This window comes from Moschus berezovskii, chromosome 12 (assembly GCF_049115385.1).
Source record: "Moschus berezovskii isolate FMDL1 chromosome 12, NW_MosBer_1.0, whole genome shotgun sequence".
Classification (NCBI taxonomy): Eukaryota; Metazoa; Chordata; class Mammalia; order Artiodactyla; family Moschidae; genus Moschus; species Moschus berezovskii.
The window spans coordinates 97,744,695-97,769,913 of record NC_142471.1 but is presented as its reverse complement, the minus strand read 5'-3'; the positions used below and the strand labels follow the sequence as shown (position 1 = coordinate 97,769,913).

General features: G+C 57.2%; 2 protein-coding genes and 1 long non-coding RNA gene across 6 annotated transcripts; 1 reads left to right on the top strand and 2 right to left on the bottom strand.

Annotated features, from left to right (window-relative positions):
- Nucleotides 1-223: 223 nt before the first annotated feature.
- On the bottom strand, nucleotides 224-13,113 carry MTG1 (mitochondrial ribosome associated GTPase 1). Of its 2 annotated transcripts, none has more exons than XM_088842455.1 (11): nucleotides 12,879-13,113; nucleotides 11,977-12,041; nucleotides 9,248-9,352; nucleotides 5,794-5,874; nucleotides 5,257-5,313; nucleotides 4,990-5,080; nucleotides 4,542-4,603; nucleotides 4,189-4,285; nucleotides 3,883-3,964; nucleotides 941-1,053; nucleotides 224-684 (listed from the first exon to the last, which is right to left on the bottom strand). In XM_088842455.1, the coding sequence occupies exons 1-11, from the start codon at nucleotides 12,988-12,990 to the stop codon at nucleotides 551-553; spliced, it is 999 nt and encodes a 332-aa protein (XP_088698581.1). In that variant the 5' UTR covers nucleotides 12,991-13,113; the 3' UTR covers nucleotides 224-550. The 2 variants fall into 2 exon arrangements, with proteins under 2 accessions (XP_088698581.1, XP_088698582.1); XM_088842456.1 differs by having other exon boundaries at nucleotides 11,977-12,087; nucleotides 12,879-13,007.
- Nucleotides 13,114-15,153: 2,040 nt separating this feature from the next.
- PAOX (polyamine oxidase) lies at nucleotides 15,154-23,503 on the bottom strand. 3 transcript variants are annotated; one of them, XR_016038821.1, is made up of 8 exons: nucleotides 23,245-23,503; nucleotides 22,198-22,684; nucleotides 21,331-21,530; nucleotides 19,206-19,458; nucleotides 18,457-18,569; nucleotides 17,849-18,006; nucleotides 16,283-16,511; nucleotides 15,404-15,540 (listed from the first exon to the last, which is right to left on the bottom strand). XR_016038821.1 is itself a non-coding variant. In XM_055424352.2 (7 exons), the coding sequence occupies exons 1-7, from the start codon at nucleotides 23,426-23,428 to the stop codon at nucleotides 15,397-15,399; spliced, it is 1,539 nt and encodes a 512-aa protein (XP_055280327.1). In that variant the 5' UTR covers nucleotides 23,429-23,503; the 3' UTR covers nucleotides 15,154-15,396. The 3 variants fall into 3 exon arrangements, 2 of the variants coding, with proteins under 2 accessions (XP_055280327.1, XP_088698580.1); XM_055424352.2 differs by lacking the exon at nucleotides 16,283-16,511 and having other exon boundaries at nucleotides 15,154-15,540; XM_088842454.1 differs by lacking the exons at nucleotides 15,404-15,540; nucleotides 16,283-16,511 and adding an exon at nucleotides 16,523-17,386.
- A 230-nt stretch (nucleotides 23,504-23,733) lies between these two features.
- Nucleotides 23,734-25,219, top strand: LOC148776055 (uncharacterized). Its single transcript, XR_016038820.1, has 2 exons — nucleotides 23,734-24,159; nucleotides 24,711-25,219. It is a non-coding gene; the product is annotated as an uncharacterized LOC148776055 (long non-coding RNA).

Here is a 25,219-nt window from a genome sequence, read left to right as displayed (position 1 = left end):
CCAGAGCCTCCTGTGTCCACACTGCCAGCATTCTTGGGGGTGGCGCCCAGATGCCCTCATCCTCCCAGACTGAACTCCAGGCTCCGCAAGACCAGCGGAGGGTGGCCGAGCCCAAGCCAGGCCCGCAGAGGCAATGTGACCATTTGAAAGTCTCAAACAGGACGTCCCAGCAAGGCAGCTCCTTGGCGACTCAGTTCTCCCTGATGGGCCCGGCCGACTGTGCTCAGAGACAGGCCTTTTAATTTAAAATTTTTAAATTACAGATGATGCTTTCAACACCTGAGAAAACGCCAGCTTCTCCTCAGGAGAAGAGCTGAGAGACACTGAACACGAGTGAGTGTCCCCCCCAAGGCCTGGCACACGGGACGCCCACCGCCCTGACGTCCACACCCAGGTCTGTCCTCTGGGGCCAGGGGCCGGCTGTGGGGCAGGAGGGCTCGGCCTCCTTCCTGGAACAGAGACCCAGTGCGGTGAGCAGCATGGGGACTCTGGGAGTCCAACCCCAGCCACAGAGCTGAGGGCAGGGGCCAGGCCCTCCCGCCGGACCAGCTCACGGCTCCTCCGCAGGGCGGCCCTGTAGGAGGTCGCGGTCCAGCATCACGGGACCCAGCAGCCCGCTTCGGAAGGCCCGCAGGAAGTCTCGGGCAGCTGCAGAGTAGTCGGGCTGGATGACGTTCACATCCCCTGGGGAGGCAGGAGGCTCCAGTGAGGAGGGGGCCCCACGCGGGGCCCAGTCCACCCCGCCCTGGCCCATGCAGGTGGAAGTCTGCACAGCACATTTGGGAAAAACACCTGAATTCACAAGAGTGACAGCCGAGCTTCCAGAGGAGGCGTGGCCCATCCCGCAGGCCCGGCCCCTCCCCTGCAGCCAAGGCAGAAACCCTTCCCCCGACTCTGCCCTGGGCCCAACCCCCGCCCAGCCCGGGGCTGCCCGTCTCACCCGTGCCCGTCAGCACCTTCACCTTCTGGGTCTTCCTCAGCTTCACGGCCACCCGCTTCAGCACGCTGGCGACGTCGTCACAGGCGCCGCCCAGGCCGTAGTGCTGCACGTACCTGCATGCAGGCGGCAGTCACTGGCTCTCCAATGACCCCTTTATGGGCGCCAGTGACTGCCTTGCAGAGCTGAGGGCCTCATCGACACCCATCTTCCACGTGGCCATAGCCAGCTGCCCCAATACCCAGCCCCACATCGGGACCATGGGTGCAGCTGCCAGGAAAGCTGACCGTTCAAGGGGGTCTCCCTGCAGACCCTAACCAAAAGGACCAGCGTGGTCCCGATGACAGTCCCAGGGCAGGAATACCAAGACGCCTGCCACCCAAAGGTCAGGGGCAAGAGCCACCAGGTACACACAGCGGGCAAACAAACCCGTTGAATCAGTTATTAGAACTGCGTTCCCTGTGGTTTATAAAGCAAAGAGCCCACACAGGAGACAATAAAAAGAAGTAATCCGTATCTAACATCTAGAAGAAAACACCATGAAACACACACTGAGGGGATTAAAGCAGCTTGAACTCCGCAGGGGAGAGAGTGAGGGGGCTGGGGACCCAGCGGTGCTGAGCCAGCGCTCCTGCAGCCAGAGCGGGTGACAGAGCCCTGCACCTGCGGTCAGAGCCTGGTGACAGCCCTGCATGGACGAGGACAGCAGCCGGAGTCATCCGCACGTGACGCAAGCTGCATGGCCTCGGTGGTGAGAATCAAGGGCTGAGTACAAGCCTGAGAAACAAGAAGAAATCGTGCTGGCGCCCAGTGTCATAAACTTCCCGATTGCCTGACAAAGAGGAGCCTTCACAGCAGCCAGAGCGTCATACGTACAGACAACAGAGGAACAGAGAGTAGACTCTCATCAGAAACCGCCCCTCTGCAGACAGTCCACCCACCTAGAGCTCCGCCCGCAGGGCAAACTCCCTTCAAAACGGAAGGTGAAATGAACACATTCTCAAACACGGATGCACGGCCACGGCATCACAGGGAATCCTCGGCAAGGAGACGGCCCCAGAGGGCGGGGGGCCCACAGCAGACAGGGCGAGCCGTAACCCGCGAGGCTCAGGGAGGACCGCCAAGACTGAGCCTTCACTTTACAGCCATGTTTTAAGAAAGCACAGCAGCATGTCTGCCACAGAGAGCAACACGTGTCGCAGGACTGGCCCAGAGGCGAGGTCCGCAGACGGGAAAGGCTCTCACGCTTGCGGCGCCAACGCCAGCACGATGTCCTGCAAACCCTAGGGCCACGTCCACCCAGGTTCTAGGTGACAAGCTGACAAAGGAACCATGAAAAGCATCTGAGGGACTTCCCTGGTGGTCCAGGGGCTAAGACGCCGCACTCCCAGTGCAGGGGGCTGGGGTCGATCCCTGGGCAGGGACCAGATCCCACAAGACACAACGAAGAAGAGTTCGCACGCTGTGACTAAAGACCCTGCAAGCTGCAACTGAGACGCAGCACCGCCAAGCGAGTTAGAGAGAAGGCACCTGACTAACCTAAAAAGGCCGGAGAGAGAGACAAGAAAAGGCACAAAGAACAGTGGGGACAGAGGCAAGATGAAGATGCAAACCTGACGTCAGTGACCAGCCAGACGCGAATGGCCTAAATGCCTAAAATAAGAGCAGAAACAGTCAGACTGGGTGAAAAGCAAGGGCCGACCACATGCAGCAACAAACATACTTTAAATGTAAAGATACACCAGCTCAAAGTAAAGCGACGGGAGAGGGACACGGGGAGATCTCAGAGCAGAGACTATCCTGTCCAGGATATAGGAGGTCACGTCCTCAAGTCACTAGGAGAACACAACGACCTCCCCCTGACGCAGAGGCTGGAAACACGTGCGCAGGACCGGTGGTGGGGGGAAAGCCCATCTCCTGCCCACAGCAGTAACAGGAGACAGCAGTGTGCAGACAAGGGAGGAACACGGACCGGACAGCAGTCAACCAAACAAAAACCAGAGATCAGAAAGAGGGAACCAGAAGCTGGTTCTGTGGGGAAAACCAAAAACCTGGCCTGACGTCCTCAGGGTCCTAAAGGACATCTCCGGGGCCCTGCAGAACATGGGCATTCTCACCATCCTACCGGACATCTGCACAGTGATTGCATGCACTGCCCACTGTGAGAACGTGGATGAACCCAGGGATGAATGCCCAGCCAGGTGGCCACTGCCAGGCAGGTAGGCTGCACCCGTGAGACTCTGGACGGTGGCAGGCAGCAGGTGGGGCAGGGAGAGGGTTATACAGCAGCACAGGAAACCAGGGTTTCCCAGACAGTGTAGCGGCTTCACATCACTCTGCCAACAAGGGTCCGTCTAGTCAAGGCTATGGTTTTTCCAGTAGTCGTGTATGGATGTGAGAGTTGGACTATAAAGATAGCTGAGCGCCGAAGAATCGATGCTTTTGAGCTATGGTGTTGGAGAAGACTCTTGAGTCCCTTGGACTGCAAGGAGATCCAACCAGTCGATCCTAAAGGAGATCAGTCCTGAATATTCATTGGAAGGACTGATGCTGAAGCTGAAGCTCCAATACTTTGGCCACCTGATGAGAAGAGCTGGCTCATTGGAAAAGACTCTGATGCTGGGAAAGACTGAGGGCAGGAGGATAAGGGGACAATGGAGGATAAGATGGCTGGATGGCATCACCGACTCGATGGACATGAGTCTGACTAAACTCCAGCAATGGGTGATGGACAGGGAGGCCTGGCATGCTGCAGTCCATGGGGTCACAAAGACTCGGACACGACTGAGGGACTGAGCTGACGGCTTCACGGGTGCTCCCACGTATCACAATGCATCAGACTGTAGACATTAAGTGGCCACAGACGGCCCACAGCACCTTGACAGTGCTGGTTTTCTAGCTGTGTTTGGTGCGGACGGGGAAGAGGGCCCGCCTCCCGCACTCACTCCAAGAGCTGGTGCCTGTTGAGGGTGTAGAGAAGGTAGTCAGCCAGGGTCTCCTCGCCTACGAGGTGGTCCAGCACGGTTCCTGGGAACAGGCAGCGGAGAGTGAGTGCTCCAGCTTGCTCCCTGCCCTCCCCACCCCTGCAGTCAAGTGGGAGGAGGGTGCCCCCTCCAGGGTGGGCCAGCAGACCCGACGGGCTCAGAGGTGCCAGGGGTGTCAGCTGTGAGCAGCCAGGCCAAGCACAAGCTGCCCAGCCTGGGAGCTTGGGGGCCTAGGAGCCTGCTGTGGGGGGTTGGGGTCAGGCTCACCGCACAGGGCCAGTTTCAGGCCTATCTCCACGCTTGGAATCCGAGGAGCCAGCACCCCGGGAGTGTCGAGCAGGAACATCAGCGGCCGCTCACTCACCTGTGGGCAGAGGGTGGTCAGGTGGCCTTCTGCCTGAGGCTGGAGGAGGCCCTGGAACCTGCCCCCCAGAGTCACTGCCACCAAGCTCTCAGCATCCCCACAGGATGCCAGTGCTGAGTGACATGGAGAAGGAATAAGGGCAGGAGCCCAGCAGCCACCTTGCCCCAGGAGGACAGGCTCTGCCCTGACACTGCAGCCCCTGGGATGGGAGGCACCTGAGCCCCGGCCCAGGCGTGGTGTGAAGACAAGGCCCTACCTGAATCCTGGACATCACAGCTCTGGTGATCCCAGGCTCGCCGCCCACCCTGGTGGCTTTTCCTGCAGGATGAAAGGGAGACATCAGTCTGTCAAACCCCCAGGCAGATACGCTAGATGAGCAGCGATGCACATGGGAGCCGAGCGGGGCCAAGCGGGGCCACTGCAGGGAGAGAACCCTCCCAGTCGCCACGACCCGCTGAGGCTGTGACAGCCGGCCAGGGCTGCCTGTTGGCACTGCCTCCCTCTCTGCAAGGCCGGCACCGTCCGGGACCGCCCACAACGGCCCACGTGTGGGGCCGCTCCTGACCAGGAAGCCACCTGTGCTCTCAACAACGGCCGCCCCGAGTCCCAGCACGAGAACCAGCGCCCCCCCACCCCCGCCAGCTGCAGGAAGTACCTGCACGAGAACCAGCGCCCCCCCCACCCCCGCCAGCTGCAGGAAGTACCTTTCCTGAGGTGCTGCCTCCGCAGGGAGTTGATGAGCGAGGACTTGCCCACGTTGGGGGCCCCGACCACCATGATGCAGTACTCCAGGTGCTGCAAGCACAAGGGCAGGGGTTAGGCGCCACTCAGCGCCGCACCCCCACCCCCCGGGACCCCGGCGTGCCTGCCTGCCGAGACCCGAGGGGCGGCCGCCGGGCTGGGCTCAGCAGCTGGGCCTGGGTTTCCCAGCAGAAGGGGCGGGCCCTCGGCCGGGCCAGGCCACCACCCACCTCTCCTCGGTGATAGCGGTAGCTGCTCCCAACCAGCTCCATGACCGTCGGGATGATCTGCAACCAACAACCACCAGACACCTTCCTGTGGGAGCCTGGCCTCCCTCAGCCCCTGGAGGCAGCACTCCCACCGGCGTCCCACCCCCGGCCAGTGCGGGTCCACACACTTCAGACGCAGGCTGTGCTCTGAGGAGGGGTCGGGGTGGCTGGGGCCCTGCCCTGTCCTTCCCCAGGAGCAAGGAGAGCCCGAGGGGGTCAGCAGGCACTGCCACGCCTTCCAAAGACGCACAACAGCGGCAGAATTCTCAAACTTGACCGGGAAAACAGGCACAGATCGTCCATGGCCTCCTCCTACTTGGGACCAAAGGCATCTCTCGGCCCGACCCTGCTGTTCCCACCCTCCGTCTGCCCAGCCCGGGAGGTGACTGTGCCCCAAACCCAACAACACTCTGCTTCCAGCCGAAGCACAGAGTAATCTGTGGTGTTGCTTTAACATTTTAAGCAGAAGCCTCAGAGCACAAAACAGAAGAGACCCACCTGCTTGACATTTTCATCCTTCACACAGTTGGTAAAAACAACATGTTTTAGGCCTTCTCTTTCTAAGTGTTGTATAATTTTCTAAAAGAGACAAGACGTTTCCATGTCAAACACTAAATGAAGACATGGGCGGTGTCATAAGCTGGAGTCTGAGGATCTGCTCAAGGGCCGGGGACTCGGGAGGAGGCTGGGCCACTGGGGCAGGTGGCCTGAGGGCATGTCAGGGGAGGGCAGGTTGGCCCAGGGCGCCCCTGGCGCAGGCTCTGTGGGAGGACACAGGGCGGGGCCACACCAGGTCATCCAAGACCACCCGCAGCCCTGGAGACGCCAGCGCTGGTCTCCACTTGGTCACGTCATCGCTCCTCTCCTCCCAACCAGCTTCCACAAGACAAGCCCCGCTTAAACTAAGGTGAACCCAGCTACAAAGTACATGGAATACTTTAAAAGCCCCAAAGTAAACTGACGTTAACATGAACTGACTGGCCTTAACGTGAAGCAAAATCACTGTGACTCTTATTTTTACAACAGAATAGGAAAGACAAGAAATCTCTTCAAGAAAATTAGAGATACCAAGGGAACATTTCATGCAAAGATGGGCTCGATAAAGGACAGAAATGGTATGGACCTAACAGAAGCAGAAGATATTAAGAAAAGGTGGCAAGAATACAAAGAAGAACTGTAAAAAAAGGATCTTCACGACACAGATAATCACGATGGTGTGATCACTGACCTAGAGCCAGACATCTTGGAATGTGAAGTCAAGTGGGCCTTAGAAAGCATCACTACGAACAAAGCTAGTGGTGGTGATGGAATTCCAGTTGAGCTATTTCAAATCCTGAAAGATGATGCTGTGAAAGTGCACTCAATATGCCAGCAAATTTGGAAAACTCAGCAGTGGCCACAGGACTGGAAAAGGTCAGTCTTCATTCCAATCCCAAAGAAAGGCAATGCCAAAGAATGCTCAAACTACCGCACAATTGCACTCATCTCACACGCTAGTAAAGTCATGCTCAAAATTCTCCAAGCCAGGCTTCAGCAACAAATACGTGAACCGTGAACTTCCAGATGTTCAAGCAGGTTTTAGAAAAGGCAGAGGAACCAGAGATCAAATTGCCAACATCCGCTGGATCACTGAAAAAGCAAGTGAGTTCCAGAAAAACATCTATTTCTGCTTCATTGACTATGCCAAAGCCTTTGACTGTGTGGATCACAATAAACTGTGGAACATTCTGAAAGAGATGGGAATACCAGACCACCTGACCTGCCTCTTGAGAAACATGTATGCAGGTCAGGAAGCAACAGTTAGAACTGGACATGGAACAGACTGGTTCCAAATAGGAAAAGGAATACATCAAGGCTGTATATTGTCACCCTGCTTATTTAATTTATATGCAGAGTACATCATGAGAAACGCTGGGCTGGAAGAAGCACAAGCTGGAATCAAGATTGCCGGGAGAAATATCAATAACCTCAGATATGCAGATGACACCACCCTTATGGCAGAAAGTGAAGAGGAACTCAAAAGCCTCTTGATGAAAGTGAAAGAGGAGAATGAAAAAGTTGGCTTGAAGCTCAACATTCAGAAAACTGAGATCATGGCATCTTGTCCCATCACTTCATGGGAAATAGATGGGGAAACAGTGGAAACAGTGTCAGACACTATTTTTTTGGGCTCCAAAATCACTGCGGATGCTGATTGCAGCCATGAAATTAAAAAATGCTTACTCCTTGGAAGGAAAGTTATGACCAACCTATATAGCTTATTAAAAAGCAGAGACATTACTTTGCCAACAAAGGTCCATCTAGTCAAGGCTGTGGTTTTTCCAATGGTCATGTATGGATGTGAGAGTTGGACTGTGAAGAAAGTTGATCGCCAAAGAATTGATGCTTTTGAACTGTGGTGCTGGAGAAGACTCTTGAGAGTCCCTTGGACTGCAAGGAGATCCAACCAGTCCATCCTAAAGGAAATCAGTCCTGAATATTCCTGGAAGGACTGATGCTGAAGCTGAAGCTCCAATATTTTGTCCATCTGATTCAAAGAGACTGACTCACTGGGAAAGACCCTGATGCTGGGAAAGATTGAAGGCAGGAGGAGACGGGGACGACAGAGGATGAGATGGTTGGATGGCATCACCGACTCGATGGACATGAGTTTGAGCAAGTTCCAGGAGTTGGTGAAAGACAGGGAAGCCTGTGCTACAGTCCTTGGGGTCGCAGAGTCAGACACAACTGACCAACTGAACTGAACTGCATTGCTTGACCCGCCACTGACTCCCTTAAAGGAACAAACGCCCCTCAGTGACTCGGTTCGTTCTGCTGGCTTCTCGTCTGAGATGATCATGCAGATGAAGGTGAGGCCCACAAAGACTCCGTGCAGTCACAGCGCAGGCTGCGCACAGACCTGCACGGGACGCCCCTTCCCAGCCTGCAGAGGCAGACACAGGCCCCCCGGGGGCCGCTCCCTCCTGTCCTCCCCAGACCCAGCTGCCTCCCGCCGGTGAGATTCGACACCCCCATCAGGCCACCTGATGTGCCCATCACTCCACAAAGATGAGCATTTTGGAGCAGAAGCAATTGCTGGATGCTAAGACCAAGTCTCAGCTAAGAAAAGCAACTGAAACCTTGTGATGACAAGTAAGTACAGCTGCCCCTGGAGTGAAAGCTGGGGGTTCTGTCCTCGGGGTAGGAGGGATTAAACTAGAAGCCTGCAGGGAGGTGGGTTTGGATGGAAAACGCCTTCCCCTTGGGCACTCAATGAACAACGAGCCCTGGGGCTGGAGTGCCTGGGTTTCCCTGCAAACCTTGAGCTACAGGCCTGTGGGTGGAGTGTAAAGAACTCAGTGTACCATAGCCAACTAAGAAACCAGAACGCATTCCTGCTGCTGCAAAAGGAAAAGCTACACACACACAAAGCTGGCTCGATTTCAAGATTCTGACACCTACTCTCTACGTTTCTCTTACTCAGGGACAATGGGAGACGTCACCCCTGGACACTGTGTCCCCGTCCAGCAAGGCTCGGGGACACCCCCAGCTGCTTTGGGTCTCCCACCTTCCAGATCACTCAGGGGATAGCAGGCAGCCCGCAGCTCAGACCAGGGGTCTGGGAGGACACTGGAAGCCAACGCTGCCACACCAAGAGGCCTCTGGGTCGGAGAGCACTGAGCAGGGTGATGGCCACTCGTCTCAGGAGGGAACTGAAGCGTCAGCGAGTAACAGTTAAAGGAGACGTAGGCCTCCGCACCACAGCTGCGGCCACACGCCACGCGCTCACGGCCCCGCGGCCGCTCTGTGGGAGCGCGGCTCCTCCCCTCACCACGGCTGGGCCCCGCTGAAGGACACAAGTTCTTCAGTCACCTGGATGACACGTTAGTCCAAGGCTAGTTTGCTAAAGCACGCAGGCCTGGGCAGACGGGCACCACGTCCACCCAGAGATCCGGTCAGATTTGAGCCATACCTGCTGCTCCTTCAGATCTGCCAGGTCCATTTTGTTGAGGACGAGCAAGTGAGGCTTAAGCCCAAGGGTTTCCTGAAACAGAGGGTTTCGGCCTGACAGTGGGATGTGGCAAAATTAAGGCAAAATTCCATCAACTTGACCAGCCAATTGCAATACTTTCCCTTGTCTTGTTATGCAGACTGGACCACCTACAACAGGATACCCTCGGAAGGAAAGGACAGTGTAGAAGCCTGGTCTGGGAGCAGGCGAGCTCCAGCCAGCCCAACCTCAAGCCTGAGCCCGACCCCAAGTCCTGCACTCACCCCCCTGAGGGCCCCCAAGGCCCTGCAGGCCCCCAACATGTCCTGTGGACAAGAGGCAGGGCAGGGGCCCTCTCGTGGCTCCTCAAACAGGAATGATGGCGGCAAAAATAACAGAGCTCGATGGAAGGCTTTGTGATTAGATTACTGTTTAGTTGCCAAAAGATCTGGTCACTCAGGACAAGTGCCTCCCACGAGTCCTAACCAATGTATCTCACGCCACCCCCCACTCCCAGGCGTCCCTATGGAGACCTCCAGGGAGCCCACCGCCTCACGCCAGGGGCAGCCCCTTCCTATCTCCGCCAGGGGCCCCCGGCGCTCACTGAGACACCAGCACATCAGGAGGGGAGGTCTGTAACTGATGTCGGGGATGCTTAGCCCTTCCCTGGTGCCTGTCCCCAGGAGTCCAGAAGCCTCAGCATGCCTGGGTTCCAGGCACCCAGTTAAGCCGCTGTGTGCCCACCCACACAACATAGGAATGACAAAAACAACTTACTTTTTCCATAAACAGCACTCTGCCCTCAGAGATTAACCAAGCCTGAGCTCATTCAGAACACTGAGACTCCCTCAAGGGCCTTCCTGGAGAAGTCAGGACATCCAGCGAGCAAAGGAGGATGGAGCGGAGGCGCCTCCCCTCAGCACACAGACAGCAACGGCAGGTTTCCTTGTTCAGTAATCAGACATGCAATTGCCAGCAAACCCTTCCGACTGGCATGAGATATTGTACAAACTGATACATTTAGCCTAGAGAAACTGGAGAGTTTTCTCAGAAATTCCAACTAGAGATGGCGATGACTTTCAAACCAACACCTGTGTCTTACAGGAAGCCTCTAAACACAGCTCAGGTAAATACAGGAAAAACAGGGTGTGCAAAGCACGCTCATTACTGAGGGAGATTGTTCCCTCTTCTGATGCATCCTTTCGTACAGGAAGGAAGCCCGGTTGGCAGCTACTTTCTAATGGAAGTTTCATATCCCACCTGGAGCCTACTACTGCTGCAGTGAGTGTGCCAGGCGGAAACCTGAGACAAACAAGCTACCTGTGTGTCAGAGGGGAGCTTCTGGGCTCCACACCAGGGATTCTGACTCACAGGCCTGGAAAGCGGCCTAGATATCAGTATTTTCAAGAGCCTCCCGGGGGGCTTCTAATATGTAATAAGGATTAAGAACCACTGCTTTAAATGTCAGTAATTTGGGGTTGCAAAGAGTCAGACACAACTGTGGTGCTGACTGGACCAGAGAAGAAGGCAGATGGAAACAAGACAACAGCCAGGAATGCTTCTCGGGCTGTGCGCACTGCCTGACTCCGGAAGGTCTCCCTGCACTGCAGCTCTGCACCCAATCCCAGCGGGGTTGGGGGAGGGGTCCCCTCACCAAGCAGTTCTCACCACCAGCTGGGGTCCTTCTGACTCCACCTACCTGGAGACAGCATCAGACCCCAAGGTCTAGGCTCAGGAATGCCACCACCCCTCACTTCAAATAGCAACTGCAGTTGAGGTTTGACAGAAAACAGCAAACTTCTGTAAAGCAATTATCCTTCAATAAAAAGTTAATTTAAAAAAAAAATAGCAACTCCAAGTCCAGGTTGTCACCTGTCACTTTTGACCAACAGGCCTGAATCAGGGGTTCCCAAGACACTTCCCTGGGTTCTAGCAAAACTAGTCTGGACAGTGGCTCAAGAAATTGAGAGAAACGTTTTATTTATTGGATTAGACTTATGACCTGGCTTCCCAAGTGGCTCGGAGGTAAAAAAAAAAAAAAAAAATCGGCCTGCAATGTAGGAGATGTGTGCAGGACGCACAGGTTCAATCCCTAGGTGGGGAAGATCCCTTGGAGAAGGAAATGGCAACCCACCCCAGTATTCTTGCCTGGAAAATCCCATGGACAGAGAAGCCTGGTCGGCTACAGTCTATGAGGTCACAAAGAATCAGATACAACTTAATGACTAAACAACAAAAAGGACACAACTCTGGAGCAGCCAGATGGAAGACACATGCAGGGCGAAGGCTGGGAAAAGATGTGGAGCTTACCCCCCTGCAGGTGCCTCTGCCTGCGTCTCCACCCTCTTAGCAACCAGAAAGCTCTCCCCACCCCATCGCGCAACAATCTGGGGTTTTATAGCAGCTTCATTACACAGGCTGGACAGAGTGAAACACTGGCCTTTGGTGAGTGAACTCAACCTCCAGGCCCTAAGGTGGGGGTGGGAGAGGTAGGACTGAAAGTTCTAATCCTCCCATAGCAAGGCTGGTTCCCCCAGCAACCAGCTCCCCCCTTAAGTGACCAAGAGTCATTAACCCAGGAAAAGACACCTTATCACACTCCTCACTACAGAAACCCCTAAGACTTTCAGGAGCTCTGTGCCAGAACCAGGACAAAGACCAAATAGGTACTGCTTATTCTAAGTGGCCACGCCACCAGCACTGAAGGATATCCGGGCGTCGTGGACCTCGATGATGCAGTCCACCAGCCTCAGGCTGCTCTGCATCTTCTTCAGCCCTGGGAAACAGAGGAGGGATGCCTCAGGGGAGGACGGCTTCCAGGCCTTCAATAAAGATACTGAAGCACAATTAGTTGCTTTACAACGTTGTGTTAAGTTGCTCCGGTACAGCAAAGTGAATCAGCTCTACATACACACTACCCCTCAGCGTCCCCTCACTCAGCCAAGCCCAGCCTTTCAGGCACACCTGCAAACATCCCTTGTGGCTGGATCCCTTGTGGTTCAGACAGTAAAGAGTGTGCCCGCAATGCGGGAGACCCAGGTTCGATCCCTGGGTTGGGAAGATCCCCTAGAGAAGGGAATGGCAACCCACTCCATTCTCATCTGGAGAATTTCATGGACAGAGGAGCCTGGCAGGCTACAATGAATGGGGTTTCAAAGAGTCGGACAGGACTGCGCGACTTCATTTTCTTTCTTTCTTTTCAAACATCTCGCCTCCACCGCCGGCTCCTCGCCCGCGGGCGCCCAGTCCCCCTGAGCAGGCGCCGAGGGGCGGCGCAGGCCGAGGGCCGCCACCCTCACATCCGGCGGCGCTGGGCCTGCAGGCGCTCTCGGAGCCAAACTCTGAGAAAAGTGAGAACCTCAGAGGGTGCGGGCGAGGGACCGCCAGCTCGGTCTACGCCTCAAGGTGCTCAGGGAATTAAACAGCCGACTTCAACCCGGAGAGTGCTGCCCTAGCCCTGCCTCGTTCCGTCCCCAAACTCGGTCCAGGAAATTGTGTCCTTTTCCAGGCAGGTGGGGCCCCAGGCTTCGGGCCTGCCGGGGGCGGCTCACGAGCCCCGCCCGCGCTGGACCCGCGAGCAGCCGGGCGAGCAGCGCGCCCCGCCGCGCCTCACCCTTGGCCATGTGGCCCGGAAACCAGCGCGCCACGTCGCGACCTTCCAGAGGGAAGCTCTCCCGCCAGGCCGCCCGCGCGGCGGCGCAGAGAGTCCGCGGAAACAGCCTCATGGCTCCGCGTCCCGGGCGCCGCGCAGCACCACGAGCCGCTCCGCGACGGACCTGTCCGCCGGGCCCGCGACCCCGCACAAGGGTTCCGGCGCGCCACGCGGCCGGTGCGGCCCGCGCGTGCGCACGACGCTGCCGCGGCCCGAGGGAGGCGATTAGCGAGCGGGGCGGGGGCGGGGGGCGGGGGCGGGGGCGGGGGCGGGGGCGGGGGCGGGGACCGGGCCGGGGGCGGGGCGGGGCGGGGCGGGGCGGGGCGGGGCGGGGCTGGGCGGGGGCTGGGGACACCGCTGAGGGCCGGGCTGGCTCCCTAGGGCGGGCTTCGGGGAGGGATACGAGCCACGGGGGCACCCGCGCAGTTCCGGGAGTTCTCAGGAGTCCAGTCTTCATTAAATTAAAAAATCCCGGTTCTTCTTTAATAATATTCTGAGTGACAAAATTTAGTAGTCCGCTGTCAATTTGGTCCTTTTTGCGAACTTGGTTAAAATTTTTCAGATATTTTAAATTTAACTGACAAGTGTAAGATCATCTTTTTCAAGTACTCTGGGTTTTAATGTACAAACCCTTTACAAACACTGCAGTTCTGCTAAATTAAATCTCTGAATACAATAAGCCTGAAATTCTCTTCGTTGCACCAATACTCAGTGTAAGTATAGTCAGATTTTAACTTACATTTTTTCTTTTTTCCGCTGTGCACAGGGTTTGCAGGAGCTATTTCGTAACCAGGGATTGAACCCAGACCACGGCGGTGAGAACCCAGAATCTTAAACACTAGGCCACAGGAAGTCTCCAGATTTTAACTTTAAATCAGAAGCCTGGGCTACTGCTCACTGCACTTTGTTGTAAGAGTATAAAGCTAATGGAATTTTTTAAACAAGCTCCTAAAACTCCAAAGATGCTCAGATTCTCAGCTCAAAGATAGCATTACTGTCATCTTGATGGCCCTAAGCCTAATACTCAGGGCGAGCTGTTCCCAGGGCTGAGACAGGCCCTCCTGTGACTGAGTGAGACCACCTGGGCCCCCTGCTCAGCCTCCCAGACCTTCCTCACTGAGCTGCCCTCCCCACCCAGACAGCCTCAGTCCTGCACAGACTCACAAAACCTGAGACAACAGAGAGCTGTGTGCCTGACAGACGCTGCCCTCCCACAGCCCTGGGACCAAAGAACTAAAATAAAATCCTGCCAAATCCTGGATTTCTCTTCAGCTGTCTTACTGGCAGGTGCCCCAAGCAAAGCAACTCCAGGGACACAAGAGAGCACACACACAGACAGACCTTTGGGGGCAGAGATCCCCGGGAGGGCGATTTGACCTAAAATGAGAAGGTGATGGGCTGAGGGCATGGCCAGCACCACAGCTGACAGTCTGGCCACTTGGGGCTGGAAAGGAGCCCAGTGGTGATTCTTCAGGCATGCACACACTCCTCCAGGGCCCACACGCGAAGCAGGACACACCATGCAGCCCGAGGTCCGAGGAGGATCAGGAGCCACTGACCTCGAGGTGGGCACCAGGCCAGGGGGCCCCATGCGTGCTGTGTGGAGTCCCAGCCTCTGCAGCTCCCCGCTTCCCTCTGCAGGCCAGCCTCCAGCTGTACCACCTCCGGGGACAGTCCTGGAAAGATGCCCACACTCTGCCGTGGCAGCTGTGAGACTGGCCTTTGCCAACCCCACCTGAGGTCTCTGACCTTTCCTTGGCTGTGAGACAGAGGCCATGCAGCAGCTTCCCTGGGACACTTCAAGGATGCGGGGAAATGAGATGGGGGCAGCTGAGCACAGCACCCAGGCCCCCCAAGGGCTCCCACGTTTATGCCAACACTTCCCAGGGCACCCCGTTCCTTTGTACCCTTCAGGCCTCACTGTTCGCTTCCTCCAGAAAACCCTGGGCCCGCAGATCAGAACAGGGTGCCCCATCCCCTGTGAACTCCCATCTCCCACTCGCTGGCCCTCACCCAGCCCACAGGGCAGCCGGTGCCTGGTGAAGAGTCCATGGACTCACACCAGGGAGGCCCACCAGCTCCGCTGCCACTGCAATGAGAACGCGGGGACCCAGGAACACACCCAGGGTCCCGGATGTCTGAGGGAGGCAGGCCGTGTGCTGGGGGCACAGAGCCCTGCAGTGACCGGGGCTGGGGCAAGACGAGGACAGAGCGGCCCAGGCTGCAGCTCGGAGGCCTAAGTACGACTCGACACAGGCTGTTTTCCACACTTTATGCGCCACCAACGATGGCAGAGGCAGCGTCCCACGTCTCCCTCCTCCAGGAACACTGCGCTCAGCTCTGACCAGAATCCAGCAACTTGAGAAATGAGGGAGCTGACCCCCGGTGACAACATCCCGAGCCCGCCTGAACCTCATCCATCACAGGACAGGGTAGGGCCAGCCTCCCCAACCCCAGCACTGGGAGCACAGAGCCAGGCTCAGAGCCTGGGCTCAGGCCACTGGGCCTGGGGGTCCCACAGCGTCATGAGCCGGTCAGCCTCCCTCCAGCCAGACAGCAGGGCCCCGTGCGTGGTGGAGTAAAACGTCCGGTGGGTGGCTTCCCCTGCGAACAGTACCTGGAGCTGGAAAGAAGCGGGGGGTCAGTTGGGTGCCAGGCCTCGGCCGCCAGCCCCACACCTGTCGCCTGGCTACAGAAGTGAAAGCATATGTGGTGCTTTGCTGCTGCTTTAACCCAGCACCCTGATGCAACTGGGCACCCGGCCGCTGCCACGGGAAGGAGCAACAACAGCGAGGACCCCTCAGAGCCAGCACACCCAGAATCCAATGCGATCACAGAGTGGAAGACCCGTCACGCGGTTCTGGAGAAAATCTGAACATCGCCCAAAACAGAGAGTGAAATGAGCAGGGAAAAGATAAGAAAATTCTAGGGCCAGCTCAGAAGTACATCATTCAACTAGAAATCCAGAAAAAGAAAAAGGGGAAGAAAAAAACATGATGAGATAGTTCAGGAGAATCCCAGATGACTGAATACATGCCGGAGGGCAGCACGGCTGGGCTCTGAGGCCCTGAGTGCGGGACCTCTTCTCCTTCCAGCTTCACTGGAGCGAGGCAGCTGCCCTCACAGAAGGCCTCATGGACGCCCCGGGCAACCACAGGGCGGCATGACCATGCTGAGGCCGCCACACTGTGAGGAAGCCCAGGCCGCTCAGCGAGGCCTCGGGCAGGTGCTCTGGCCAATGTGCCAGCTGTGCTCAGGGTAGACGCGTAAGAGAAGCAGCCTCGCGTGACCCAGCCCAGCCGAGCCACCTTCCCAGCGGAGGTCCTGGAACTCATGGGCAGAAACCGCTGTCCCACGGTGCCCACCTACAGAATTCAGGAGCCCAGGGAAATGGTTGCTTCCACCACCAAAAAGAGGCACCCTCGCAGCTCAGGTGTGGACAGTGCCCACATCAAACAAGGTGTGTGCAAACAGCAGTCTTAACAAAATTACTTCATCACGCCTGGAAGGGTGGGGAGAGGCCTGAGGACTGGGTGGCAGAGTGGAAGAAAGCTAAAACTTTATGTGCTGTGGTCGGAATTCCATCAGCACTTCCTGAAAGAGAAGCATCAAGAAGCAATGTTATCAAAAAGCACTTAGAAGGACTTCCCTGGTGGTAAGGTGGTTAAGACTGTGCTTCCAATGCAGGGGGCCCGGGTTCCATTCCTGGTCTGGGAACTAAGATCCCACATGCTGTGAGGCATGGGAGGGAGTCAGTCAGTTCAGCCGCTCAGTCGTGTCTGACTCGTTGCGACCCCATGAACCACAGCACGCCAGGCCTCCCTGTCCATCACCAACTCCTGGAGTCCACCCAAACCCACGTCCATCGAGTCGGTGATGCCATCCAACCATCTCATCCTCTGTCGTCCCCTCTCCTCCTGCCCTCAATCTTTCCCAGCATCAGGGTCTTTTCAAATGAGTCAGCTCTTCGCATCAGGTGGCCATGGGAGGGAGAGGCACATAGAAACTGAACAGGGAATGTTGGATGATGTGTGAATTCCAAGGGGTCATAACAGTGCTGTGGTCATGTATTTTAAGACATGTCCTCGATCTTACACCTGCAAATAAAACATCACCTGTGGGACATGCTTACTAGCAGGTGAGTTAGGAGGGCAGGGAGACACCAGGAGCAGACAGGTGGGAAACTGCAGACAGGAACCCAAAGGTTCTGCCAACCTTTATAGCGTTGAAAGTTTTCCACAATTCAGTGCTTTGTAAAAAGTGAAAGTGTTAGTCACTCAGTTGTGTCTGACTCTTTGTGACCCCATGGACTGTAACCCACCAGGCTCCTCTGTCCATGGGATTCTCCAGGCAAGAATACTGGAGTGCATAGCTGTTTCCTTCTCCAGGGGATCTTCCTGACCCAGGGATTGAACCCGTGTCTCCTGCATTGCAGGTAGATTCTTTACACTGAGCCACCAGGGAAGCCCCTTTGTAAAAAGTAGTACCATAATGGAAAAGACTCTGAGAAAGAATACATACAGATGTATACGTGGCTGAGTCACTTTGCTGGATGCTTGAAACTAACACAACATTGTAAATCAACTGAACTTCAATTTTAAAAACCAGTTTTAAAAAGGCAGTAGCTTAATGTGTTATTTAGCAATCAGAACCAGCCTGAAGTACAGCCTGGGAAGGGTCAGCCCCCCACCAGAAGGCTATCTCTTGTTTCTATCTATTTTGTTAGCCATCACTGTGGAATGCTCTGACACTTCAAAATACAGGTATGTATGATTCTGATTAGAATAACACGTTTCCAAAAGAAAGTGGACTCTGAGTCGCAGGGTCCCAACCCACTGACTGCAGTGGCAGCCCCAGCCTTCGCGGGCCCTGTCCTGGCCCCAGGCCCTCAGTGGGACCCCCGGTGCCCTCGCCCAGCGGCTTCCTCCTACCTGCGCCCCACTGCCGTCCGAAGGGAGGGGCTGGGCCAGCCGGTCTATGTCGTCCCCAGAGCTGCCCACGGCCACGTAGCTGTAGGAGCCCCGGGTGTACGGGGCACTGTGCCAGCAGGACCTCAGCACACTCCTGGGCGCAGGGAGCCGGGGGTTCCCTGGGCCAAGAGATGCACACGTCAGCCAGCAGCCTGCCCACCCGTCCACAAGGAGCCTCCCACTGTAAAGACCAAGCAGTTAAAAGCAAGACCACTGCTGGGGAGCCAAGCCCAGGGGGTGTGACCACAGAGATCCCCTCAGGGGGCCCCTAAAGCAGCATCCCGACACACAACGCGGCCTTTCCCGAGCCTCGGCGTCTCGTCTGTAAAGCTCTGATTGCGGATATTTGCGTCCATCTTGGTGGCAGATTTTTAGAAAAGAGAAGTGGGAAGTGCTTGCAAAGCCATTTCAGTCCTCCAGAGAGGAGAACTCTTACTGCCAGCTGACATGGGAAGGACTGTCCCCAGAGACTCAGGGCCGAACCCAGTTCCTCTCCGGGGGAGGTCTGGCCCCTGTCACAGACCAGCCGCTCGGGTGGGAGGCAGCAGCCTGGCCCCTGCGGTCAGTACCTGTCACCCTGCGGAGCAGCTGCGTCAGAGACCTGAGCACGTCCTCGTCCGACAGTGTCTCCATGAACTCGGACTCGAGCCCCGCGATGAAGCCACAGAGCACGTGGCTGGCCCTGCCGGAGAGAAGCAGAGCTGGACCAGGCCCGCCACACCCAGACCGGCTCTGCCATGGCCAGCGGCTGCACCGGTGTGGGCTCGAAGCCCCGGGGTCCCTTGACATGGGGTCTGCAAGGTCAGAACTCTCAGGGCACCAAGATGGTTCCTGCTGTCTCCACTGTCGAAGGCCAGTGGGGGCAGCTGTCCCTAGCACAGTTGGGAACTCTGTATCAAGTCCTGACCCTTCTACTCCTCTTTCTAAAACCCCGCATGGAAAAAAAAAACCCACGATGGGCCGGAAGGGACCAGGCCCACCACGCGGACCCCGGCTTGGCTGCCGGGGTGAGTACCCCTTGGTCCTCGGCAAACATATCTCATAAATGAGCAAAGTGTGTCTCTTACAAGGAAAACAACTGTAAGTATTTACTGCACACTCCAGGTCCCGAGAGAGGCTGACGAGCTGCACATAGTGGGCCTCCGTCTGTTCCTGCAGGCAGTGGGCCCAGGGGGTGTGTCTCGCCCCTTTAGGGTGCCCCTGGTGTCCCCCCTCATTGAAACCCTCCGGAAACGCCTCGAGGAGAATCAGCACAGTGCTGGACCCCCAGAGACATCACACCCAGGCCTCCTCGGAGAAACCTGGAAAGAACACGTACTGGAAGGAAGGCAGGACCCAAAAGCCAATAAGCTTCTTGAACCAGGCATCCTGCAGCTCGGGGGCGGTGTCCTCCAGGGGCGACGTGTCCTCCCACACCACCTGGATGTGCTGGCAGTCTGGCTCCCAGAAGGGCTCCTCAAACTCCAGGAAGATTTTATTGTTGGTCCCAAAGCCTATTTTCCTGATCGCTTCCACCTTCTCAGTGGGCAGTGGCGGCTCAAAGAAGGTGTCCAGATGTTTCTTAAAAAAACCTGAAATTCAAAATTGGACACCTTACACCATGTCAGTCTCTTAAATGGGAATCGACAGCCACAGGAATGGACCCTGAGCCCGTCAGAGGAGTCAGAGAAAGGCGTCTGGGAGCCACGCAGGCTCCTGCAGGCCGGAGCCCCGACAGCCAGCACTCAGTGGAGGGGCAGGCAGGCCCCGAGGATGCCTGGCCACTCAGGATCAGTGACCCGCCCCAGACCGCTCTGTGGGCCAGGCCTGAGCCTGCTGCCGCTCAGGCTGCCCAGGGTTTGTTTGCAGGAACAGTGAAACACACGGGCTTCACCACAGGAAAACTGATCAGTGTTTAGCCCGAAGTTAGACCAAAAGGAGAGGAAACATTCGCAGCACAAGCCAAGCTCGCTAGTTCATGAGAAAAAGACCAACAGTCTGACAGGAAACAAGGCACCAGCCATGAACACTGCGGAGGGGACCGTCTCCCCACAGCCACCCTCTCGCTGTAGAGCTTCAGCCCACCAGTTCCTGCAGGACTGGACTTGGTCCTACACATATGTATCCAAACACACGTGTGTACAACACTTTGTGCAACAGAACACGTGAAAACTAACTTTGTGTCAGTATTAATTAACAGTACCTGTTGCTCTTGCTACTGCTGCTAAGTCACTTCAGTCGTGTCCAACTCTGTGCGACCCCATAGACGGCAGCCCACCAGGCTCCTCCATCCCTGGGATTCTCCAGGCAAGAATACTGGAGTGGGTTGCCATTTCCTTCTCTAATGCAGGCATGCATGCTAAGTCGTTTCAGTCATGTCCGACTCCATGCAACCCTATGGACAGCAGCCCACCAGGCTCCTCTGTCCACAGCATTCTCTAGGCAAGAACACTGGAGTGGGTTGCCATTTCCTTTCCCAAATGAATGGTACCTACACATGAGAAAATATGGTGTAGCTATAAAGAACCAGCGGGACAGGTGCCTGGTTCCCTGTGAACGGTGATGACACAGCTGTAATGATGCATCGACCGACCACAGCAGGCTCAGTGAGCCCACACCACAGCTGTGCATGAACAAGGCCATCCGTGTCAAAGAACACAGACTGTGACAGACCTGTCTGTGCTGACTTGGAAACGGAGGAGTAGCAGAACACTGTGCTAATAACGTGTGCTGCAGAGTCCACCGTGGGAAAAAGGAGCCGGCACTGAGCAAGCCAATCCACACCCAACCCTCCCCTAGGGGACAGGCAGCATCCACGGCCACAGCCCACAGGGCAGGGGCGGGACAGGGGAGACTCCTGCCCTTCACCTTCCAGCCATGCTGGTACCCGTTAGCTTTGTGAACTTGGGCAGTTAAGTGACTTCTCTGTGTTATCATTTGTCAAATAGGGGGTAGGGCAGAGATTTCCCAAAATGCCAGAGAAGCAGATGAGATAAACAGGCACAGACTTGCTTTCAGTTACCTCCATCTTTTACCAGATTGCCAGCTCCTACTGCTAGATCTAAAACATCAGATCTGGAATTAAATAGGATTATGTTCACAGCTCCTTCCTCGATTACCACCGGGACTGAAACATAAGACCTGGCTTTCTGCCCTCTCCACCTTGCTAAGGAAGCAGTATGGTGAGCCCCAGGAGGCTCCATGAATTGCCTTTCCTCATTTTCCATGAGTTTCCTCCAAAAGGAGCGGCTCACCTGCTGACCTGTGTTTTCTCTTCCTGTGAAACTTTACTGCAAAGCATACAATTGCTACAAAGCACAGTCGAGCAACTCTATCCCACACTCAGAATGAAAACACGAGCTTAGCAGCCAACGAGTGCCCCGGCGTGAATGAGGCTGAAGAAAGCCAGAGGCCAGGGCGCCTGAATGAGAACTGGAGGAGCCGACCAGAACAGCAGGCTTTACCTAAGGGCACAGTGACAACCACGTGATGGGCTGGGAAGCAGTCTCCATCCTCACATTCCACCAGCACGGGAAATGTCTCCCCAGGAGCGGAAGCTTCCTGAAAGGACCCATTCCAGTGAATGGTCTTCACGGGTTTGTCAAAAACCATCACGTCCTTGGGCAAGGAGGCCATGATGCAGTCTGTGAGTCCTTGGTAGCCCCTGGGGAAAACAGAGGTGTTCCGTGATCAGGACCAGGCCCTGGAGGCGAGGCTCTGCAACAAGCCCTCCAAGCTCACGCCAGATCAGGGAGCTGCAGGGGGCTCTGGTCCCAACTAAGCTAGGGAGGAGGGCAGGGAGGGAGGGGGTCTCACGGGAGGATTACAGGAGCAGAGCTCCCCAGGTTTTCGTGGCAAGCAGGTCCCTCCTCAACTGGCCCAGGGCTCCCATTCTGGGCATCTTCCCCGTCATAGTGCCCTCCCTGTGCAGGGCAGTCCTGGAGGGTCTCGTGAGGGCCCCGTGAGGGGACAGCCACTCCAACACACAGCAGGCCTGTCTGCCCATCTCTGAGGTCCAAGCCCCCACAGCGCTTACAGGCAGGAGGTCTCCTAAACCTGGAGGGGTGCAAGGCATTACAAGATGCATTTCCTTCTTTTAATCACTTTTTTTTGAGAAGAATTTTTTTCTTTTTCATAAGTGATCAAAACTATGGAAATAAATGACTGATCTCCCTAACACAGGAAGACAAACAGTCCCTGTCCCTCTCACCTATCCCCTGCCTCCCAAAGCTTGGCCTGAGGTACAGATTGGGACCCCCAGGGGTGCATGGAGGGGGTCCGGGGAAGCACAGAGGGGTCTGTCTGGGTGAGTGGGTGGGGCAGGCACATACTCAGGAAAGGTGCAGTCCAACCCTGGCAGCACAGTGTACTCCCCGAAAGGCGCGAGGGCTACCAGGTCCATGCTGTGGGTACCGCTCACACAGCACTCCACGTTGAACAAGTTCTTCAGGATGGCCAGTTTGAGCTTCTTGGTCTCCTCATCCTCTGTCCAGCTGGCCATGTGCTGACGGATCTTCTCCTTGAGGTACTCCCCGACGCTGGGTGGGCTGGTCTCAGCCGCCTGCAGGAACTCCCTGGTCTGGTCTATGAGACTGTAGAACAGACTGGCCATCTCCGCCACCAGCTCAAGGCTCACACTTACCCCGGAGCTGCCGTAGGACACAGAGGGCAGGCCCACGTGACCCCCAGTCTCAATCAGCTGGTTCTCCTTGGACAGGGCCTTCTCCCCAAGCAGCCCGTATTTGGCAGCCAGCTGGAAGACGGGGTTGCCCTGGGAGGGCCCATGGATCCAGTGAGCGCCTACCTCCACCACACCACCTGGGAGCGGTAGGAGAGGCCACCTTGAGGTTCTCTGCCCTGAGTCCCTCCCCTTGCCACACTCAGCCCTGCCCTTCCCAGATATGCTCTGAAAATCAGCCAGAGGGTCACATGGTCCCAGAGGACCACAGGCTCTGGCAGCAGGGCCCGTCAGACCTGGCTTAGGGGAACACCCCCTGAGGGGGGGCTGGCCTGCACGTGTCTGGGAAGGATACTTGGAGAAAGGCCTGGGGGCAGAAGAGGCGCCAAGGAGCAACCTGGAGGCTGGAGGTGGTGGTGTGGGGGGATACCTGCGGCGGTCGTAACTAGCGCCAGAGTGTAGTCAAGGTTCCCCTCCGCCGCAGCGACCAACCCTGCTCACTGCGGGCAGCTGAGTTTCGGGGAGCAGTGAACTTCGGTAATTACGTGGGGCAGAGCGGGGATTCGCTCAAGGGCCCGGATAAGGGTTCCGGCACGCCTAACCCTGGACGTAGGCCGAGCCAGGGGACAGCAGGTCTCCGGAGGCACCGGCTGGGTTCCTGGAAGGGGTTCCGGGAAGGGGTTCCGGGAAAGGCTGTTACCGAAGCTGTGCTCCGAGCGGATGCGGCCACCGGCGCGGGCCGTGGCCTCCAGAATCCGAAGGTGAGAGAAGGCCGGGTGGCCGCAGAGCCTCTGCGCCGCCCCCAGCCCCGCGATGCCGCCGCCCACCACCAGCACCCGCGGGCCGCCGCCCGGGGCCTCCGCCTGACGACCCCGCGACTGCATCGCCGCCGTCCCGGGCGGTTCCGGAGAGTCCCCGCCGCTAGGAGGTTCGCGGAACCGAGAAGAGACCAGGGGAGGGGCGGGGCAGGGGGCGGGGCGGGGCCGGAGGAGGAAGGGCGAGGGGCGGGGCCGGAGGTGAACGGGGAGAGGGGCGGGGTCAGAGGAAAGGGAAGAGGGGGCGGGGCGAGGGGCGGGCGGGGCGGGGCGAGGGGCGGGGTCAGAGGATAGGGGCGAGGGGCGGGCCAGAGGAAAGGGAAGAGGGGCGGGGCGAGGGGCGGGCGGGGCGGGGCGAGCAGTTCCGGCCCGGCCCGCCCCCCGCGTGGGCCTGGCTCCGCTGCGCGCGCGCCCGGTGGGTTGGGACGCGAGGTCTGGCCCACCGCGCGGGAAGGTGGCGGAGGGCCGGCCGGGAGTGCGAGGGCCAGCGCGGAGCGGTCGATGTGTTATCCACCGGTGCCGGCGGTGTGGGAGAGCGTCCGCACCGAGGGAGAATCCGGGCGGCCAACTGGCCTGTTCGGGCCGTGCCCTGGTCCTCAGGAGACGTGGGGACGGCGGCCGGGAGGCGGAGGAGCCTCTTTCCTGCCGCCGGTGCGCGAGCGAGCGCCTTCAGCGCCAGAGCCCGTGGCCCGCGGAGCCGAGGTGCAGGGCGGACGGGGAGAGACGACGACCCTGGTGAGAGTGTGCACGGCTGCGTGTCTACATGCACAGGAGCCACACGCTGAAGTACGAAGCGCAAGGTGAACAGTGAGTGGAGAACGAGTCCCAGCCCCGCCCGCCTCTCTGGCCCCGGGAGCGGGAAGCGCGCTCGAGCGTGCAGTATTCTGGCCCGGGCAAGTCGCCCCCACAGCCTTGCAGCGATTAGAAAGCGCATGCTTTCTGCTGAAAGGGCCATCGGGCTGCCCTGGGAGCGCAGCGTCCTTCCGTCCCTGCGGCTGCGGCTCCCGTCGCACCCGCGGTGCCTCCGTGAGTGGCCGTGGGCCGGGAGGGAAGCTGGCTCGAGTCTGGGCAGGCGGTCCTGTCTGGCGCCCTCCCCCGTCTCCAAGGAGCCCTTTCTCTCTCCCTGTGTTGCCGTCCTCTTGCGGTCTTGTTCTTTTTGCATTCGCGCTCCTGTTTCGGTGAAGCCCAGGAGAGGTGTCTGGGAGATCATTTTTAAAGGACATGGCAAAGCTGAGAATATCTTCACTTTGCCCTCACACTTGATTTGTAGTTTGCCTGGGCATAGAATTCTAGGTCCGAAGCCTCTTCCTTCGGACTCTGAAGGCACTGCTCCCTTTCTCCTCCCTCCTAGGAGTGCTGTGAAGAAATCCATGCCATTCTAATTTCTAATCCTTTACAAGCAATGGGAGTGTTTTCCTCCCGGGAAGTTTTTAAGATGTTCTGGGGACATCCCTGGTGGTCCAGTGGTGAAGAATCCGCCTGCCAATGCAGGGGACACGGGTTTGATCCGTGGTCCAGGAAGATTTCACATGCCATGGAGCAACAAAGCTCATTTGCCACTACTGAGCCCCAGTGCTGCAACTGCTGAAGCCCAGGCACCCGAGAGCTTGCTCAGCAACAAGAGAACCCAGCACACTGAGAACCCCACACACCGTAAGGAAGGCTAGACCCTGTTCGCTGCAACGAGGAAAAGCCCGTGTGCAGCAGTGAAGACCCAGCACAGTCACAATAATTAAACAAAAAAGACTCCAGAAAAGTGTCCAGTGCAGGGGGCATGGGTTCAATCCCTGGTTGGGGAACTAAGATTCCATATGCTGTGCTTTGTGGCCAAAAAAAATTAAAAACTTTAAGAAAAACTAA

Excerpts from the sequence above, each read along its gene's own strand:
- MTG1 (XM_088842455.1), bottom strand. The coding sequence starts at position 12,990 with ATGAGGCTGTTTCCGCGGACTCTCTGCGCCGCCGCGCGGGCGGCCTGG. Across the intron at positions 9,353-11,976 it reads TCGAGGTCCACGACGCCCGG|ATCCCACTGTCAGGCCGAAA; the intron begins ATATCCTTCAGT and ends TAATTTTGCCAC. Across the intron at positions 5,081-5,256 it reads ACCGCTATCACCGAGGAGAG|CACCTGGAGTACTGCATCAT; the intron begins GTGGGTGGTGGC and ends TTGTGCTTGCAG.
- PAOX (XM_088842454.1), bottom strand. The coding sequence starts at position 23,428 with ATGCAGTCGCGGGGTCGTCAGGCGGAGGCCCCGGGCGGCGGCCCGCGG. Across the intron at positions 19,459-21,330 it reads GGTTGTCACTGTGCCCTTAG|GTTTTTTTAAGAAACATCTG; the intron begins GTAAAGCCTGCT and ends TTTGAATTTCAG. Across the intron at positions 18,007-18,456 it reads GCTGCTCCGCAGGGTGACAG|GGAACCCCCGGCTCCCTGCG; the intron begins GTACTGACCGCA and ends CTCTTGGCCCAG.